General features: G+C 47.2%; 1 protein-coding gene across 4 annotated transcripts in view; it reads right to left on the bottom strand.

The window, feature by feature from the left end:
- LOC141172247 (C-Jun-amino-terminal kinase-interacting protein 3-like) overlaps positions 1 to 19,180 on the bottom strand; it is a 394,188-nt gene that overhangs the window by 305,449 nt on the left and 69,559 nt on the right. For all 4 annotated transcript variants that reach the window (XM_073656238.1, XM_073656235.1, XM_073656236.1 and 1 more), the window contains exon 3: positions 13,758 to 13,828. In XM_073656238.1, the coding sequence (XP_073512339.1) occupies positions 13,758 to 13,828 (71 nt within the window). The remainder of the gene's footprint in view (positions 1 to 13,757; positions 13,829 to 19,180) is intronic.

The following is a 19,180-nucleotide window of genomic DNA, read 5'->3' as shown; positions in this document are numbered from 1 at the left end:
CGGCACCGCTGTTGCTGTGTGCGCTATACCTTGTTAATTTCAAGCCAATTTTCGCACAAATATACAGATAGCTTGGGAGTAGGGAATAGTTGTGATTGCAGTCCTTTTAAAGGACTAGGTTACAGCATTTCCTACGACTTTTATCAGGGAGGTCTGTGCTCTTAAATAGATCGGTTGTGGGAGTAAAGACTAATTGTAATTGCAGTCCTTTTCAGGACTAGGTTACATGAGTTCCTATCAGTTTTTGCCAGGCAGGTCTGTGCCAGTGCTGTGCAAGTTTTTTTCACAGCATTTGGCTGAATCTAGCAAAGCTAATCCTTTTTGGCCTATTGCAGAGTGTGTTAGTCAGTGGAGTAGCCTATCTGTGTTGCAAGATATACCACCTGTGTATAGAATACCAATTTTTTTACTGCACCTAGTGAAGTAAAATCTTTTGGGCATAGCATCATTCTATTAGTCCATCTATACTGACCTCCATCAGGTTGCAAACTGAATATATTTTTTTCTGCATCTACCTCTGAAAAAATATTGGGCTTCTAGCTGTGTGTGGGTCTTGTTCTATTAATCCATCTATACTGACCTCCATCAGGTTGCAAACTGAATATATTTTTTTCTGCATCTACCTCTGAAAAAATATTTGGCCTTCTAGTAGTGTGTCGGACTTTCTCTATTAGTCCATCTATACTGACCTCCATCAGGTTGCAAACTGAATATAATTTTTTTCTGCATCTAGCTCTGAAAAAATATTTGGCCTTCTAGTAGTGTATCGGACTTTCTCTATTAGTCCATCTATACTGACCTCCATCAGGTTGCAAATTAAAAATAATTTTTTTCTGCATCTAACCCAGCCAATAGTTTTGGCCTAATACCACAGTTTGGCCACTCAGCTCTGCTCGGTTACCATCCATTGTTTTTTTGTGCAAACAACTCCAGAGTTGTGAATTAGTTAACCACCAAAATGAGTGGAAAAAGGCCTGCTGCTGGTGGAAAGGGGAATAGGCGTGTTGGGAAGGGGAAAAAAGGTTGTGTCCGTGGGGTAGGTGTTAAAGCAACAGTAACATCTGCAGAAGAAAGACCATCTTCCAGCCAAACTAAAATGTCTACTTCTTTTAGCGGACAATGTGATAAGATCCCTTTCTTACGGCCACGCCAATCGCTACAAATTCCAGATGAGGCACAAAAACAGCAGGTGCTTCAACGGATATCAAGTGCTCCTTTAAGTGGGCTCTCCTCCACATCAACTTCAACATCACAAATACTCCAGTCCTCAAAGGTGTCACCCAAATCGCACTTGCTTCCTCACAGCTCCCAAATCTCCAGCTGCCCGTCTGAGTATGAGGTAGAACAGATGGTTGAGTCTGCAGAGCTGTTTACTCATACTATAGCCTGGGAATCAGAGGTCGACTCCAGCGCTTCTGTGAATCCAGATGAGGAAATGATCTGCACTGATGCCCAGAATCTTTATGAGTCGGATCCAGGACCAGACGCAGAAGGTTCTGACCATAATGTAGACCCTCATTCCCAAACTGTAACTCCTGTTGGTGGAGACAATGAGGAAGACGATGATAAGACTCAAATACCTGATTGGAGCGACAACTTTAGTTTTTTGTCAGGGCAGGAACAGGTTGGCTCTGAGGACGACGGGTGTGATAACGCACAGGGTGATGATGATGAGGTCGGAGATCCCACTTACTGTCAACCCACAGTCAGCCAAGAGATGAGGTCAGCAGAGGAGGTGGAGGAAGATGCTAGTAACGACGAGGTCAGGTTGCGCCTTCCTGGACAGAGACGTAGTACTGGAAGCACGTCAACAACTGCATCCTCAAACACAACTCTGCCTCTCACCACAAGTCGTGGTGGCTCTTCAGGTCGCATGGGTGCTAAGCCTTGCATAGCCTGGGCATTTTTTCAGATCGATAAAGATGACCCAACTCGTGTTATCTGTAACATTTGTCAGCAAAAGCTAAGTAGAGGCCAAAAAATACATAGTTTGAGTACTTCATGCATGAACCGGCACATGGACATGAAGCATAAGTTGCAGTGGGAAGCTCAGTGTGCTACAATGCGGCCTAGCCGGCCGGGCCAACCACAGTCTGCCATATCTTGTGCATCCGCGGCCTCTTCATCCTCTGTGACTGGGGGGACAGCAGTCACACCTGTTTTGGGGCGCAGACCTGCCACCTCTTTACCCGCAACAGCCAGCGTGATTGGCAGGTCATCATTTTCTTTGGAGGTGGTAACACCAGCTGGTGTTGAGCGCTGTCCGACATCGATAGCACCACCTTTGGATGAAGGCAACCTAACATGTCCGCCTGCATCTTCCTCACAGAACGGCAGTTTGCCGGGGACACCCTTATCAACCCCGTCTAAGCACAATAGCCAGCCCTCGGTCCCTCAGATGTGGACAAGTAAAAGACCATTTCCTCCTAGCCATGAGAAAGCTAAGAGGTTGAATTTCACCATCTGCAAGCTCTTGGCTACAGAAATGCTGCCTTTCCGCCTGGTGGACACAGAGGATTTTCGAGACCTTATGTCCGTCGCAGTGCCCCAGTACCAGATGCCCAGTCGGCACTACTTCTCAAAGAAAGGTGTGCCTGCGCTCCACCAGCATGTCGCACACAACATCACCGCTTCTTTGAGAAACTCTGTGTGTGACAGGGTGCATTTCACCACAGACACTTGGACGAGTAGGCATGGACAGGGGCGTTACATGTCGCTGACTGGGCACTGGGTAACTATGGTGACAGCAGGACAAGGGGCTGCTGTCCAAGTCTTGCCGTCCCCACGAGTTGTGCGTCAATCCTCTTTATGTCAAAGTTCCTCCACTGCTTCTGCCTCCTCAACCTCCTCTCGGTCTTCTACCTGCACCCAAAGCCTGTCTGGTCATGCCACAAGCTTTCTAACTGCGCAGAAGGGATCCTGCACACCTCCTTACTATGCTGGCAGTAGGGCTCAACGTCATCAGGCGGTTTTTACATTGAAATGTCTGGGAAATGTGAGTCACACAGCTGAGGAGTTGTGGTCAGCTCTGGAGAACCAATTTCATGAATGGTTGTCTCCACTGGACCTGAAACCAGGGAAGGCCGTGTGCGACAATGCTGCAAACCTGGGTGCGGCCCTTCGCCGGGGCAATGTCACACACGTGCCTTGTATGGCTCACGTGTTGAACCTGGTTGTTCAGCAATTTTTAGCCCACTATCCCAGACTAGATGGCCTTCTGCAGAGGGCACGGTCGCTGTGTGCTCACTTCCGCCGTTCGCATCCCGCAGCTCAGCGACTTACATCTCTACAGAAGTCGTTGGGCCTGCCACTTCACTGGCTAAAATGCGATGTGCCTACCCGGTGGAATTCAACTCTGCACATGTTGCAGCGACTGTGGCAGCACCGACAAGCCCTGGTGCAATACGTTCTGACGTATAGCCTGGGCCAACGAGATTCAGAGGTGGGGCAAATCACGCTGGAGGAGTGGTCTCAGATCAGGGACCTATGCACCCTTCTGCACAGTTTTGAAATGGCGACGAAGATGTTTAGTGCCAACGATGCCATTATCAGCATGACTATTCCGGTGATTTACATGCTGGAGCACATGTTAAACAGAATTCGGAGTCAGGTGGTGGCAGAAGAGGAGGTGGAGGAAGTAGAGGAGGAGTTGTATGCGGAAGGGCTAACATCTGCAAGGTCCAGAAGGTCGGCAGCACCAAGGCGGCAGGCATGTGAGGGTGGGGGAGATGGTTTTACCAGGGCGCATGGTAGCAGCCAAACTAGTGAGGAAGGTGCAGGAGCCCAGGAAGAAGTGGAGGACGAACTGATGGAAGACTCATCAGATGAGGGAGACCTTGATCACATTTCTGTTGTGCGAGGTTGGGGGGAGAGGACAGAGGAAGGAAGCATGATTGTTACCTCGCCACCAACACAACAGGGACTTGGTGCTCCTGGATGCGCAACACACATGAGTGCCTTCTTGCTGCACTACCTGCAACATGACCCTCGAATTGTGAGAATTAGAAATAATCCTGACTACTGGGTTGCCACACTGTTAGATCCCTGGTACAAAAGTAAATTTGCAGAAATTATTCCTGCCATAGAAAGGGATGCACGCATGCAGGAGTATCAGCAGAGACTGTTGCAGAATCTTACATGTGCTTTTCCACAAAATACCAGTGGTGCACGTAGTGAATCTCACAGTTCCAACTTGCCAACCGTGGGACCGTCAAGTGTTCAGCACTCAAACCGTAACAGAACCACAGTATCTGCTGGTAACATCAATTTTGCGGAATCATTTCACCACTTTTTTAGCCCATCCTTTGCAAGGCCACAGGAGACAAGAAGTCTGACACATAGTCAACGCCTAGAGGCGATGGTACAGGAGTATCTCCAAGTAAACATTGAAGCCACGACTGTGTCACTGGACCCTTGCTCTTTTTGGGATTCCAATCTGGATAAATGGCCGGAGCTAGCCACTTACGCCTTGGAGATCTTGTCATGCCCCGCAGCCAGCGTTCTGTCTGAACGTGTGTTCAGCGCTGCTGGTGGTGTGCTGACAGGTAAGCGCACGCGGCTCTCCACTGATAATGTAGACAGACTCACGTTCATAAAGATGAACAAATCATGGATCCGAAACGACTTTTCTACCCCTGTGTCATCCTGGGGAGAGTAAAAGCTTGATGATTGGTTAAAATCACCCTACCAAACGTTTTAAGCTTTCAAATTACTAATCATGTTTATCTGTATCTTGACTGGAAAATAATTTGGGCTTTGTAGCAGTGTGCAGCACTGATCCTATTAGGCCATCTATAATAAGCTCCACCAGATTTAAAATTAAAAATAATTTTTAGCTGCATCTAGCCCGGAAAATAATTTTGGGGCTCCGAGATGCGCAAGACACATAAGTGCCTTCTTGCTGCACTACCTGCAGCATGACCCTCATATTGTCAGAATTCGAAGTAATCATGACTACTGGGTTGCCACACTCTTAGATCCCCCAAACTTTTCGATCAACCTTTTCATTTTAATAAAGACCAAAAAAATGGTCATTTTTGAAATTATAAGCATTAGCAGGTTGTTAGAAACTGAAATCAAACAGTTTTCAACTCAAAACTTTATTCTAGGTGATGTTACATTTTCACATAGGACCCCTTGTTCGAAAGGAGCTTCTGAACTCTCTCGTCCATTGAATTTGTCAGGTTTTGGATGGTTTCTGCTTCAATTGTTTTGCATGAGGACAGAATACCCTCCCAGAGCTGTTGCTTAGATGTGAACTGCCTCCCGCCATCATAGACACTCCTTTTAATGATGCTCCAAAGGTTCTGAATGGGGTAGAGGTCAGGGGAGCATGGGGGTCACACCATAAGTTTGTCCCCTTTTATGCCCATATCAGCCAGAGATGCAGATGTTTTATGTGCAGCATGAGATGGTGCATTATCATGCAGAAAAATGATCTTGCTGTGAAATACACGGTTCTTCTTCTTGAACCATGGCAGGAAGTGCTGTTTGAGAAAATCCACATACATTATGGAGTTCATCTTTAGCGCCTTCAGGGATCCTAAAGGGGCCGACAATCTCTCTCCCCATGATTCCAGCCCAAAACATTACTCCACCTCCTCCTTGTTGGCGCTGTAGCAGTGTTTGCGTGGGGTGTCCATCAACCAGCCATCCTCCACTCCATCCATCTGGACCATCGAGCGCTGCACGGCACTCATCCGTGAACAAAACAGTTTTGAAATCAGTCTTCATGTAATGTTTGGCCCACTGGAGCCGTTTCTGCTTGTGTGAAGTGGATAGAGGAGGTCGACAGGATGGCGCATGCACAGCTGCAAACCTCTGAAGGACCCTGCATCTTGTTGTTCGGGGGACGTTGGAGGCACAAGCAGCTTCAAAAACTTGTCTGCTGCTATGACAAGGCTTTTTTGCCGCTGCTCTTTCAACCTGACGTAATTGCCTGTAGGAAAGAGTCCTCAATTTGCCCTTATCAGCACGCACACGTGTGTACTGTGAATCAGCTACATACTTCTTGATTGCCAAGACACTTCATCCTGATCATCGCACAATGTTGATTGTAGTCATGCCTTGACCTAAACACTCCACAATTTGTTGCTTCTCAGCAGCCGACACATCCTTTTTCTTTCCCATTTTGGCAGAAAATGTAGGCTGCTTAATAATGTGAGAGAGCCTTCTTAAGTAGTCTTGCCTTTCATTGGACACACCTGCCAAACTAATTAGCACAGGTGTCTGCAATTGCTTACAGTGATATAAAGAGCCCTGACACACATCACCATCAATGAGTTTAACTGACAAACAAACAAATTCTTCCCTTATCACTCCTAAACACTTTTTGCATAATAATTTGGAACACAGTGTACATGTGCTTTTCCACAAAACACCAGTGGTTCACGTAGTGAATCTTACAGTTATAACTTGCCAACCGTGGTCTGTATGGAATTGTTCAATAAAGGGCCCAAAATTAAGATAACATAGATGGGAGAGGTCTCTATGAATAGGAATTCCTAAGTATTTGATACCCTGTGAGGGCCAGGCAAAGGGAAAGTTGGACTGGATGGAATCCTATATGGATTTGGGGAGGGAGACATCGAGGGCCTCAGACTTCGCTGCATTGATTTTAAAATTTTACCATGTAACAAAGTGATCTATTTCAGCCATAACAGCATGGATGGATATATGTGATTGAGTGATATATACTAGGACATCATCAGCAAATAGAGAGCACTTGTACTCGGTGCCTCCCACCTCAATCCACCTAATATTGGGGTTATGGCGAATTGATGAGAGCAGGTGCTCCGTCACTAGGATGTATAAGAGAGGGGACAGAGGACATCCCTGCCTTGTCCCATTGGTGATTGTGAAAGGTGATGAAAATGTTCTGACGCACCCCCTGGGCCTTGGGACACCCGGAGCCGGACCCTTTTTGGTGGATGCTGGTGGTTGTAGTCTTCGTGGCGGCGACCCGGTTCCGTGGCTCAGGGCGGTCAAACCAGTGGCGGAACTATTTATGTGGTTTTGATGTTTAAATGTCCGACTACACCACCCGTGGATTGCGGTCAGAGTGAACCGCCGCTACAGGGCAGACCGCTGAGGCTGGTGTTGTGGGTGCAGCAGAGCGTAGCATAACTCCCCACGGGAGGAGTATAGCCTCAGGGCAGTGTATGCGGAGGATGGGGGTGATGGTGCAGGGCAGCAGCAGTAGCGACACGGAGTCAGTGATGCAGTCCAGGGCCTTTACTCACAGTTCTTATTATCCAGACCACATCTGCAGGTAACGGCTGCCCACGTCGTACTGTGCTCACCAGGTGAGGGGCTCAGACAACTCCCAGATAACTTTGGAGCACTTCACAGGACCCCCTTTGTGTGTCCTTTGTCTGGCCTTTCTTACCAACACTTCTGTCCGGCTGCCTCGGGCCTCCTCTTGGTAAACTTGGCGCCAGTTTCCCTGACCCTATGTGGTGCCTTCCTAGCGGGTGTAGCGAGGGGCTGCGCCACATAAAATGTCAGAGCCTCCGGTTTCTAGCTGAGGGTCGTTTCCTGCCTCCACTAGTTCGGGGACCGGTCTCCCCCTTTGGCCTGACCCCTCCACGCAGGTGGATTCGGGCGTGCGGTGGCGACTCGCCCGTCCGCACCCCTGGGATCCCTTCATTCCTCGTTCCTGGAGCCTTCTCCGCTCCTCTTCCTTCCTTCTCCCTCTTCCAGGCCTGGGCCTCTGTTACTAGGCCCGCCTCCGGAGCAGAGCTCATGCAGAGCCCCTGCTCCCTGCCACTTCTGCTCAGACTTCTCTGCACTGAACTAAGATGGTGCCCACCTTTTATACTCCCTTCTCAATGCACCCAGGAACTGCTTCCTCCCTGCTCCTGCACTACAGGGTTCCCCTTCCTCAGTGTTCCCTCCCCCCACTCCAGCCAGGGACAGGGACTGTCGTGCCCATCTCAGGGGCATATTGGTCGCCCTGCCCCACGGCAATGTGGTGTAATGCATGCAGGTGTCGGGTCCTGATCCACACTCCATCCTTACCTGAGAGTGAGATATCACACCTCTGGGTGAGGTGCAATACGTCTGTAGCAACCGAGCCCTCAGGGTGCTACAGTTCCATTTATCTTCAGCCTAGGTGACGTATTGCGATACAGGGCCGTGATTTTGGCTATAAAAGGGTCCCCTAGACCCCTACCCCAAGCTTTTTAAGAGAATCATATATGGCGTGCCAGGAGACTCTATGGAATGCTTTCTCAGCATCCAACGAGAGTATCTAATTACAAATTTTTAACTGCATCTAGCCCAGGAAATACTTTGTGCCTAGTAGCAGTGTCTGCTAGTCAGCGGATTATCCCGGTTGTTAAGCAAGCTACACCAACTGTAGTTTAGACACTTAATTTTTTCAAAGGAAATGCTTCGGGACCATGGGATACTCAGTGAAGAGCATCAGGAGGCACCCCAAGGCATAGGGGCTGGGACTGGCAGTAGGATGCCTTGCGGTGGACAGCCGAGCTCGATCCTTATAAAAGCTTTTTAACTGCAGCAGCTTTAGTGGACGCTACTGGAGCTGGAATTACGCGGCTGCTGGCATGAGACTTGCCCTCCAATAGATCCTTGTAAATGGATTTAAAGTGTATTCATTCAAATTAGAGAGAATTTAAATTAAAAAGCTTAGAGCTGCCTCCACCACAGGGGGGCTCGCTCGACCCACCAGCGGACAGGCACCAGTATTGGGAGAGGGGGGCTGGCCATCAGGGTTCACCGCGGCTCTGGCACAAACCCGGCGACACGGAGGTGGCACGGGCAGGAGCGGACTGGCCGTGTCGGCTTCTCACTTTTTGGATTTTAGAAGGGCATGACATGCCTATATCTGTGTCTCCCCCTCCTTTTACTCCTCCACCTCTTTTATTTTCGCATGACTATATGTACTTGTCACTTTTCCATGTGTTAGTTGTGTCTTCTGAGCAGTTTGTCAGCTTTTGGACACCTTTGAAGGTGTTTTCTATGTGTTTCTATGTGTTTTTGTTTGCCTGCCATTGGTTTTAACGGTGTTCGAAGGTGTTCGACGAACAGTTCGACGAACAGTTCGGCAAACACACGGGTGTTCGACGAACCGAACCGAACTCGAACACTACGGGGGTGGCTCAACACTACTCTTGACGGACTATCCCCTTGATTCCATCTATGAGGGACGGCTGCTCTTCCATAATAATTTTCTCCGTACATTTTTGGCATAAATATTTTTTGTTTGAAGAAGATAGTTTTTTTGCACATGTAGCACACTTTCGGCTAGACTTATTTCCTGGTGCAAGATCCTTGTCCCCCTAAAAAAGAGGGAGAAGTGTAATTAATGTATCAATTCTAACCTGCACCTAGGAAAGGACTCCCAGTGCCAGACTTACTGGGACTGGAATCGTGCTGGGCTCCGCAGACATGGAAAAGATAGATTTCTGACCATCCAGTGTATAAAAATACAAAACGGATTAGGTCCTACCCTAGATTTCTTCTGTCCAGGGATCTTATATAGGCAACTGGACTCAGCGCTCTCCCTCTTTCCCTGGGGAGTGGGGTGGGAAGGCTCCTCCCTCTTGGTCCAATTTGTGAAGAAGGAACACCTGTGATCACCTGCGTTTTTTTTTTTTTTGTGCCACTTCCAGACGACCCCATTGCCCTAGACGGACCGGAAGTAACCTAAGGGACCCTGTTTCGGCGTCCCACGTCACTTTCCGGACGTTTTTAGGTTCTTGCGTTCCAGGGAGGAACGCAGACCGGAAGAGACGTCATCCAGCGGTCCGCGTCACTTCCGGGATCCGGCGTGCCTCTCCCGCTATGGAGATCGCCGGAGGCCGCTTGAGAGAGGGGGGGGGCTGGGCTGGAGAGCTTGAGGATGCCTCCCCCCCGACACCCACTGGACCTTACCCGCAGGCGCAGACTCTGTGGGGATGGGGGTCCCGAGTCCCAGAGGAGATGGGAGCAGCATAAGGGGAGGAGGAGAACACCGCTTGGTCTCAGCTGCCCAGCTTAAAAAGTTATGCTGGCTGTCTGCCGCTGGCACAGAGCACCCTGGATGACCTCTTCATCCCAATAGGGACAGGAAAAACACAGTAGGGAGGATGAGAGAGGCGCTATTTGAGCTCTTTCTGTTTCCTGTCCCTATTAGGGTGGGGTGACATCCTCCTTTGGTGCTGTCATGGGGGGGTTATTGGAGAAAAAAAGGTTTTTGTAAATTTTGTTGGAAAAATTAGAAAACTTTTAACCCTTATAACTTAACAAAAAAAAAAAAATTGTTGATGTAAACTAAACATGTTTGAAATGTTAGTTATTAACTATTTTGTGTGACATAACTCTGATTTACCACCAATATGCGCTCTTGAAGGATGATGATGGAACTCGATATTCGGATTCGAAGATAATTTTTACTAAAATACAACTGGTTTCGACTTTTGAGCCTTCCTCAGGTATAATATCATGCCATAAAAATTATCTTCGAATCCAAATATAGAGTTCCATCATCATCCTTCAGGAGCGCATATTGTGGGGAAAAATATTTACAAAAGTGGTATCGCCCATGAAAGCCCTGTCCAGTGCTCTCATTAGTTCCCAGATTTCTGCAGCAAACTGAATAGAAAGAGGAATGGAGTAATCCACTGATTGGATTTACATGGAGTACCTCAAGACACCAGATAGGTGAGTGGATTTATACTGAGTATATACCCATGGAATCCAACTTCTACACTTAGAAGCCTGCGCTTCCTATTTTGTCTCCCTATAAACTCCTCATTTCATAACTCTGATTTAAGGGCATAAAAACTAAAAAAATTTCGGAAAACTTTTTTTCACAAATAAACGCGTCATATCGAACAAATTTTACCATTATCATGAAGTACAATACGTCACGAAAAAACGAAATCTCAGAATCAATGAGATACACTGAAGAATTCCAGAGTTATTACCTCAAAGTGACACTGGTCAGATTTGGCCTGGTCATGAAGGTGCAAACAGGCTTAACCCCTTTCTGACGTATGTGGTAATAGTATGTCCTTGTGCCCCTGGCCTATTGTGCTAGGGAGGTACCATTACGCAGAATGTGATCAAGCCTGCACACAAGCGGTGCGAGGCGATGGCCCCCGGGTGTCAGCTTATTGTCACAGCTGACACCCGATGCTATGTGCTAGGAGCGGTCCCGCACCGCTCCCGGCACATTAATCCCCGGCCGGCTGAAATATGGAAAAATTATAGCTCTCAAAATATGGCAATGCAAAAACTAGTCTTCGCAAAAATAAGCGTCTTTTAGTGTGTGACAGCTGTCAATCATGAAAACCCGATATGAATCTGGCATCGCAGTAATCACACCGACCCGAAAAATAAAGTTACCTAATCACTTTTACGGCACGAGGAAAGGCGTAAAAACGAAACGGCTAGAGTTAGGCTCGTGCTAGGACTAGGGCTAGAGTTAGGCTCGCGCTAGGACTAGGGCTAGAGTTAGGCTCGCGCTAGGACTAGGGCTAGAGTTAGGCTCGCGCTAGGACTAGGGCTAGAGTTAGGCTCGCGCTAGGACTAGGGCTAGAGTTAGGCTCGCGCTAGGACTAGGGCTAGAGTTAGGCTCGCGCTAGGACTAGGGCTAGAGTTAGGCTCGCGCTAGGACTAGGGCTAGAGTTAGGCTCGCGCTAGGACTAGGGCTAGAGTTAGGCTCGCGCTAGGACTAGGGCTAGAGTTAGGCTCGCGCTAGGACTAGGGCTAGAGTTAGGCTCGCGCTAGGACTAGGGCTAGAGTTAGGCTCGCGCTAGGACTAGGGCTAGAGTTAGGCTCGCGCTAGGACTAGGGCTAGAGTTAGGCTCGCGCTAGGACTAGGGCTAGAGTTAGGCTCGCGCTAGGACTAGGGCTAGAGTTAGGCTCGCGCTAGGACTAGGGCTAGAGTTAGGCTCGCGCTAGGACTAGGGCTAGAGTTAGGCTCGCGCTAGGACTAGGGCTAGAGTTAGGCTCGCGCTAGGACTAGGGCTAGAGTTAGGCTCGCGCTAGGACTAGGGCTAGAGTTAGGCTCGCGCTAGGACTAGGGCTAGAGTTAGGCTCGCGCTAGGACTAGGGCTAGGGCCAGGCTCGCGCTAGGGCCAGGCTCGCGCTAGGGCCAGGCTCGCGCTAGGGCCAGGCTCGGGATTTTTCAAAAGTAATGGAAAAAAATATGACGATATGGCGACTAGTGCTGAGCGCAAGTGCTCGCTACTTGAGTTTGCATCGGGTGCTCGGGTATGCACCGAGTATTGCGGGTGTTAGAGTGACATGCTCGAGTCTACGCCCCACATGCTTTGCGGCCAAAAAAAACCTTGCGGGGATGTCCTGCCATGCACGAGCGATCCCCACATGTTTTTTTTGGGGTGTCTAACAACCGTGAAACATGCGGGGCGGGGACTCGAGCATGTCATTCGAGTATCCGCGATACATGGTGCATACCTGAGTACCCGATGCAAACTCAAGTAGCGAGCACTTGCCCTCAAGACTAATGACAGCTTATTCAATACGAAAGCCTAATGTTATCATATTCTGTGTCGTACCTCTGGGTACACTATACTATGTTCACTATACCCCTTGATAAAATCCTTGAGGGGTCTAGTTTCCAAAATGGGGTCACTTGTGGGGGGGGTTTCCACTGTTTAGTCACATCAGGGGCTTTTCAAACCCAACATGGCATCCGCTAATTATTCAAGCAAATTTTACATTCAAAAAGTCAAATGGTGCTCTTTCCCTTCCGAACCCTGCCGTGCTCCCAAACAGTGGTTTCCCCCCCCATATGGGGTATTGGCGTGCTCAGGAGAAATAGCACAAAGTTTGGGGTTCATTTTTCCTGTTACCCTAGCTTAAAATTGGGGGTCTCAAGTAACATTTTTGTGAAAAAAAATAAATGTTCATTTTTTTCCTTCCACATTCCAAAAATTCCTGTGAAGCACCTGACTGGTTAATAAACTTCTTGAATGTCTTGAATGTGGTTTTGAGCACTTTGAAGAATGTAGTTTTTAGAATGGTGTCACTTTTGGGTATTTTCTGTCATAAAGGCCTCTCAAAGTCACTTCAAATGTGATGTGGTCCCTAAAAAATTTGTTTTGTAAATTTTGTTGGAAATATGAGAAATTGCTGGTCAACTTATAACTTCCTAACAAAAAAAAAATGTTGGTTCCAGAATTGTGCTGATGTAAAGTAGACATGTGGGAAATGTTATTTCTTAACTATTTTGTGTGACATATCTCTCTGATTTAAGGGCATGAAAATTCAAAGTTTGAAAATTGTAAAATTTTCAAAATTTTCGCCAAATTTCCGATTTTTTCACAAATAAACGCAAATCATATGGATGAAATTTTAACACTATAATGAAGTGCAATATGCTATGAAAAAACAATCTCAGAATCAGTGGGATCCGTTGAAGTGTTTCAAAGTTATTACCTCATAAAGTGACAGTGGTCAGAATTGTATAAATTGGCCTGGTCATTATCATGCAAACCACCCTCGAGGGTAAAGAGGTTAAGGATGGGGGTAAAGGGTTTAAGAGGTTAAATTACACCAAAAGTTTTTACTTGTGACATGAAGTAGTTTCTTTTTGCAATTAAAAAAAAAAAAAAGTTTCTGTGCTTCTTCTCAAAATGCAAGTGGCCTTTATAAAACACATAGTTTAGAACACGTTCATGTACCATAAAACCAAAAAGATAGTGAATGAAGGTTTGAGTACATTTTCCTCATAAGTAAAAGTATTTTTTTTAGAAGTAATAAAAGTGATTATATGAATGAGTTACCTTGGCATTGAGCTGGGTAAGTAAGGCAAGTTCCTTATTCAAGAGGGTCTTTTGTTCCTCCATTCCAACAACTAATAAAAAAAAAAAAGTTTTAATCAATTAGTAAATTTATAAATGCTTTAGGCAAACAAAATTAATACAAATGAGTATGTGTAAAATATATATTATATATATTATATATATATATATATATATATATATATATATATATATATATATATATATATATATATATATATATATATATATATATATATATATATATATATATATATATATATATACATATATATACATATATATAACACAGGAATGCAATTAGCGAGGTCAGACATTTTCCTGTAGTCGTTGACCAAGTTTGAACACACTGCAGCAGGGATTCTGGCCCATTCCTGCAGTGTCCATTTTAGAATATGATCAGAGATCAAAATCAAACATCAGAATGATGTCAGTTTGAGGCTAAATACCCTGACAAGTGATCCTGACAAGTGACTTTGATAAGTGACTTTTACAACTGTAATAATAATAATAAAAAAGTCACTGTTTGATGATGGGACTTGAACCCAAAATTCTGTGTCAAGAAGCCAGTGCACTAGCCACTGAGGTATAAACTCAGCTGATGAAACCTGGGAGTTCAAACCTGTCTGAAACGGATTGGGACTTTCAGAAATACCTCCTCCAAGCCAAATTCAAATGATCTTTGATTTTGATGTGTGAGTCTGATGTGTGACTTTCTTCAAACATCAGGTTCAGAATCACAATGACTTTTAGTCACCCTGAGTATTTTCATGGTCCTGTCCATTTTGCAGAAAGGCACCCCCAAAGTATGAGGTTTTTCCGCTACCATGCTTCACGTTTGGGATGGTGTTGTCAAAGAAAAACTAACAAGTCTGTGAGCCAGAATTCTTGCTGGTTGGTTGGTGATCAAAAACTTATTTCATGCAATAAAAAGCAATTTAATTATTTAAAAATCATACAATGTGATTTTTAGTTTTTTTTTAGATTCTGTCTCTCACAGGTGAAGTGTATACATGATAAAAATTACAGACCTCTCCATTCTTTGAAGGTGAGAAAACTTGCAAAATCGGCAGTGCATCAAATACTTCTTTTCCCCAGAGGGCGAGTGTGAGCGGGCGAGTGTGAGAGTGTGTGTGTAATATATGTTACGTGCAAAATACTAGTAGTGTCTGCATTTTCATTTACAAACAAGAATATTTACAATATAAACTGAAATTAGTTTACAGACTTAGCTTTTCTGTTAATCACTGAACATTTGGTTGTATAACATTTATTTCTGATAACTGCTAGTGATGAGCGAGTATGTTCTGTTAACCATTTCACCGAGTATACTCGTAAGAGCACCGAGTATTACAGCGTGCTCGGTGATGTGTTTGAATCACTCCCGTGTGCATGATTTGCGATGGTTTGACAGCTTTAATACATGTGAGGAATATGCAAGTAGCAGACATTCCTCACATGTATCAAAGCTGTCAAAACGTCACAAATCATGCACACGGGAGTGATTCAAACATATCACCGAGCACTAGTGTTGAGCGAGCATGCTCGACACTGTTCGGTACTCGCCCGAGCATCTCACTACTAGGGATGTTCGGCGAGCACCGAGCATTTCAGGGTTACTCGAGCGGTAGCTTGGGTATCCGCCCTGCACGTTTGGCGCTCTTTACAGAGTCAATGTACATGCAGGGATTGCCTGCCAGTCACTGGAATGCCGCAGCCATGTTGTTTGTGGCTATTACAGTGATTGGCTGGCCGCACAGCATCACCTTGAGTATTTAAAACTGGGTGCCGCCATCTTGGACACAGTCGCTACGGATCAGCCAGTGTAGGGTCAGTGCTGCCGAGTTAGGGAGAGATATATAGAGTGAAATAGGTAGTGTAGGGTCTCTAAAGCCTGCCAAATCAAACAAACAGTCCTTCTCAGGACTAATATCCATCCCAGATATCATGCAGACTGTATAGGAGACGCAGTGGTTATACCAGCAAACGCTGCATTACAGTCCTGGGTGATCCTGTTAGTCAAATTGCTAGACTTATCACCCGGTCTCAGGAAAAATTCTTTTTTTTTTTTTTTTTAAATCTAAATTCTGTTTTGTTTTGTTTTTCCCTCAGTCAGACTGTACAAATACGCGTCTTATTAACCTTTTGGTATTCCCCACCCCCCAAAAAAAAAAAATTGAGTGCGTCTGTGACTGGTCAGACACCAATATATCTGTTTAAAAGAGTTTGGTGTAGGCCAAAGAAATAGAACTGTGGTTTTCCTCTTCCACAGTTCTAATCTCCTTTTTATTACCCTTTTTCCATTGATAGTGCGAGTGTAACCTATTTTACTTCATTTACAATGGGCAAAACGCATGGCAGGGGACGTGGAAGTGGACGTTCTGGTGATGGTTCGTGCAGAGGACGGGGCCGTGGCCAAGGTGAAAATGTGCCACAACCAACAGCCACATCTTCTCGCTCCCACTTCTTGACTGAATTACTAGGGAAGCACAGAACACCACCAGTATTGCGAACTGATCAGTGTGAACAGATTATTAATTGGATAGCAGATAATACTTCCAGTTACCTGGGCACCACCACCTCCGGTCTGTCTTCCACACGGTCAACTCTTAGTAGCCGTGAGTCTCGACCGCATACTCCTCCTCACCCTGATGCTCCTTCCTCCCACCATGCCGAGTGTCGTCAGACAGCAACTGATCCCACACTTGGACACTCTGAAGAGCTGTTCACTGGTCCATTTCCATATTTGTGCCCCTCGCCTGCTCCGCTTGAAGTGGTGGAAGAGGAGATCCCATGTAGCGATGCCCAAATATTTGAACAGCCACGGCCACAGGAAGTCGACGCTGGCAATTTGTCACAAGAGGTGGACAATGATGAGACACAATTGCCACAAAGTGAGGAGGAGGATCGTGGTGCGCAAGTGGAAGAGGAGGAGGTGGTGGATAATCTAGTAACTGACCCAACGTGGCAGGAGGACACGCAGAGCGAGGCCAGCAGCACACATGGGGACGGAGGCAGAGTACCCCAACAGGCAGGAAGAAGCAGTGTGGTGGCCGCACACAGAAGGCGGGCAACAGTTCCCCGTAACACCAACACGAGGGACGTCGCCAGTACAACCGGTAGGTCTTCCAGAGTCTGGAATTTTTTTAAAGACTCTGCTGATAACCCCAAAAAGGCCATTTGTACCACCTGCCATGCCAGCATCAGCAGGGGTGACAAAACTACAAGCCTGACCACCACCAGCACGATCAAGCACATGTCAGTAAAGCACCCGACTTTGTGGGGCGAACCCCAGGGTCCACGACCAGTGTCAGCGGGTGTCACCACTGCTTCTTCCGCTGTTGTGCGTGTAATAGAACCCCCTGTTGTGAATGCAAAGCAATCCCTGTCCATACTGCATGCAAAGATGCCCCCTCCTCTCAGTCTTCACTTGTTATGGCAGTTTCTCAAGAAACAGCATCAACGTCCACGTCCCACTGCAGCGTTCAATTGTCCATATCCCAGAGCTTTGAACGAAAGCGGAAATTCGCAGCCAACGCCCCACAGGCCACAGTCCTAAATTCGCACATTTCACGACTGCTTGCGTTGCAAATTCTGTCTTTTAGGCTGGTGGAGACGGAATCCTTCCGCAACCTTATCGCGGTGGCCGTCCCTCGGTACTCTGTCCCCAGCCGACACTATTTTGCCCGGTGTGCCATCCCCGCACTACACAAGCACGTGTCCCAGAACATCTGCCGTGCCCTCAACGCAGTTACTGGGAGAGTCCACCTGACAACGGACACGTGGACAAGTGCTTGTGGCCAGGGACAGTACATCTCCCTGACGACACACTGGGTAAACATAGTGGAAACCGGGACCCAGTCGGACCTTGGGACGGAACACATCCTCCCAACCAAGGATTGCGGGCCCTATGTCAGTCAGAGTTGCCCCACAGTGTTACAGCTCCTGCGCATCATCCTCCTCCTCCTCCTCATGTTCAGCCTCCATCTCAGATATCACCACATCAGTACAAGCTGGAAGCACTGCAGTACTGCCTCAGCCAAGCGGGAACAGGCTGTGCTGAAACTCATAAGCTTAGGTGATAAACCTCACACTGCTTGTGAGTTGTGGACAGCTGTGAAAGAGCAGGCAGATCTGTGGTTGAGACCGCTGTACACACATCCAGGCATGGTCGTGTGTGACAATGGCCGTAAGCCTGGTGGCAGCTCTGAGGCGAGGCGAGATCATACACGTACCATGCCTGGCTCATGTGCTTAACCTCGTGGTTCAGCAGTTTCTTAAATCGTACCCAGAGTCGCCAGATCGGCTCGTCAAAGTACGCCACCAATCAGCTCATTTTCGCAAGTCGGCTACAGCTTCCGCCGCCCTTGCTGTGTTTCAGCAGCGTTTGCAGCATCCGGCACACCGACTGCTTGTGTGATGTCCCCACACGTTGGAACTCTACCCTCCACATGTTGCAAAGGATTTGTGAGCAGAAGAGAGCAGTTGTGAGTACCAGCTGCAACAAGGCCGTCGATATTCAGGACAGACTCCACACATAAGACCTCAGGAGTGGACCTGGATGTCTGACATATGTACCATCCTGACAAACTTTGAGGGTCCACCAAGATGGTGAGTGGCGATGACGCCATCATTAGCGTCAGCATCCCAATTGTCTGTCTTTTGCAACGCTCTCTGCAGAGAATTAAAGAGGAGGCATTGCAGCCAGAGTCTGATGAGATGGATCAAGAACCCGTAATGGGCGATTACACACAGCCCAGCCTCATCTCATCCCAACGTGCACTGGGGCACAATGAGGGAGAGGGAGGAGGAGGAGGAGGAGAAAGAAGAAGAGGAGGAGGAGGAGGAGGAGGAGGAGGAGGAGGAGGAGGAGGAGGAGGAGGAGGAAGAAGAAGAGGAGGAGGAGGAGGAGGAGGAGGAAGAAGAGGAAGAAGGGAAGAAGAGAAGAAGAGGAGGAGGAGGAGGAGGAGGAGGAGGAGGAGGAGGAGGAGAGAGGAGGAGGAGGAGGAGGAGGGAAGAAGAGGAAGAAGAGGAAGAAGAGGAAGAAGAGGAAGAAGAGGAGGAGGAGGAGGAAGAGGAGGAGGAAGAAGAGGAGGAGGAGGAAGAGGAGGAGGAAGAAGAGGAGGAGGAGGAAGAGGAGGAGGAAGAGGAGAGGAAGGAAGGAGGAGGAAGGAGGAAGAAGAGAGGAGGAGGAGGAAGAAGAAGAGGAGGAGGAGGAAGAAGAAGAGAGGAGGAAGGAAGAAGAGGAGGAGGAGGAGGAGAGGAGGAGGAGGAGGGAGGAAGAAGAAGAGGAGGAGGAGGAGGAAGAAGAAGAAGAAGAAGAAGAAGAAGAAGAGGAGGAGGAAGAAGAAGAAGAAGAAGAAGAAGAAGAAGAAGAAGAAGAGGAGGAGGAGAAGAAGAAGAAG

Source organism: Phyllobates terribilis, unplaced genomic scaffold (assembly GCF_046119375.1).
Source record: "Phyllobates terribilis strain yellow unplaced genomic scaffold, ASM4611937v1 Scaffold_12__6_contigs__length_324123572, whole genome shotgun sequence".
NCBI classification, from domain to species: domain Eukaryota; kingdom Metazoa; phylum Chordata; class Amphibia; order Anura; family Dendrobatidae; genus Phyllobates; species Phyllobates terribilis.
Note: the sequence above shows the minus strand (reverse complement) of the source record. Positions and strands in the feature narration are given on the sequence as shown.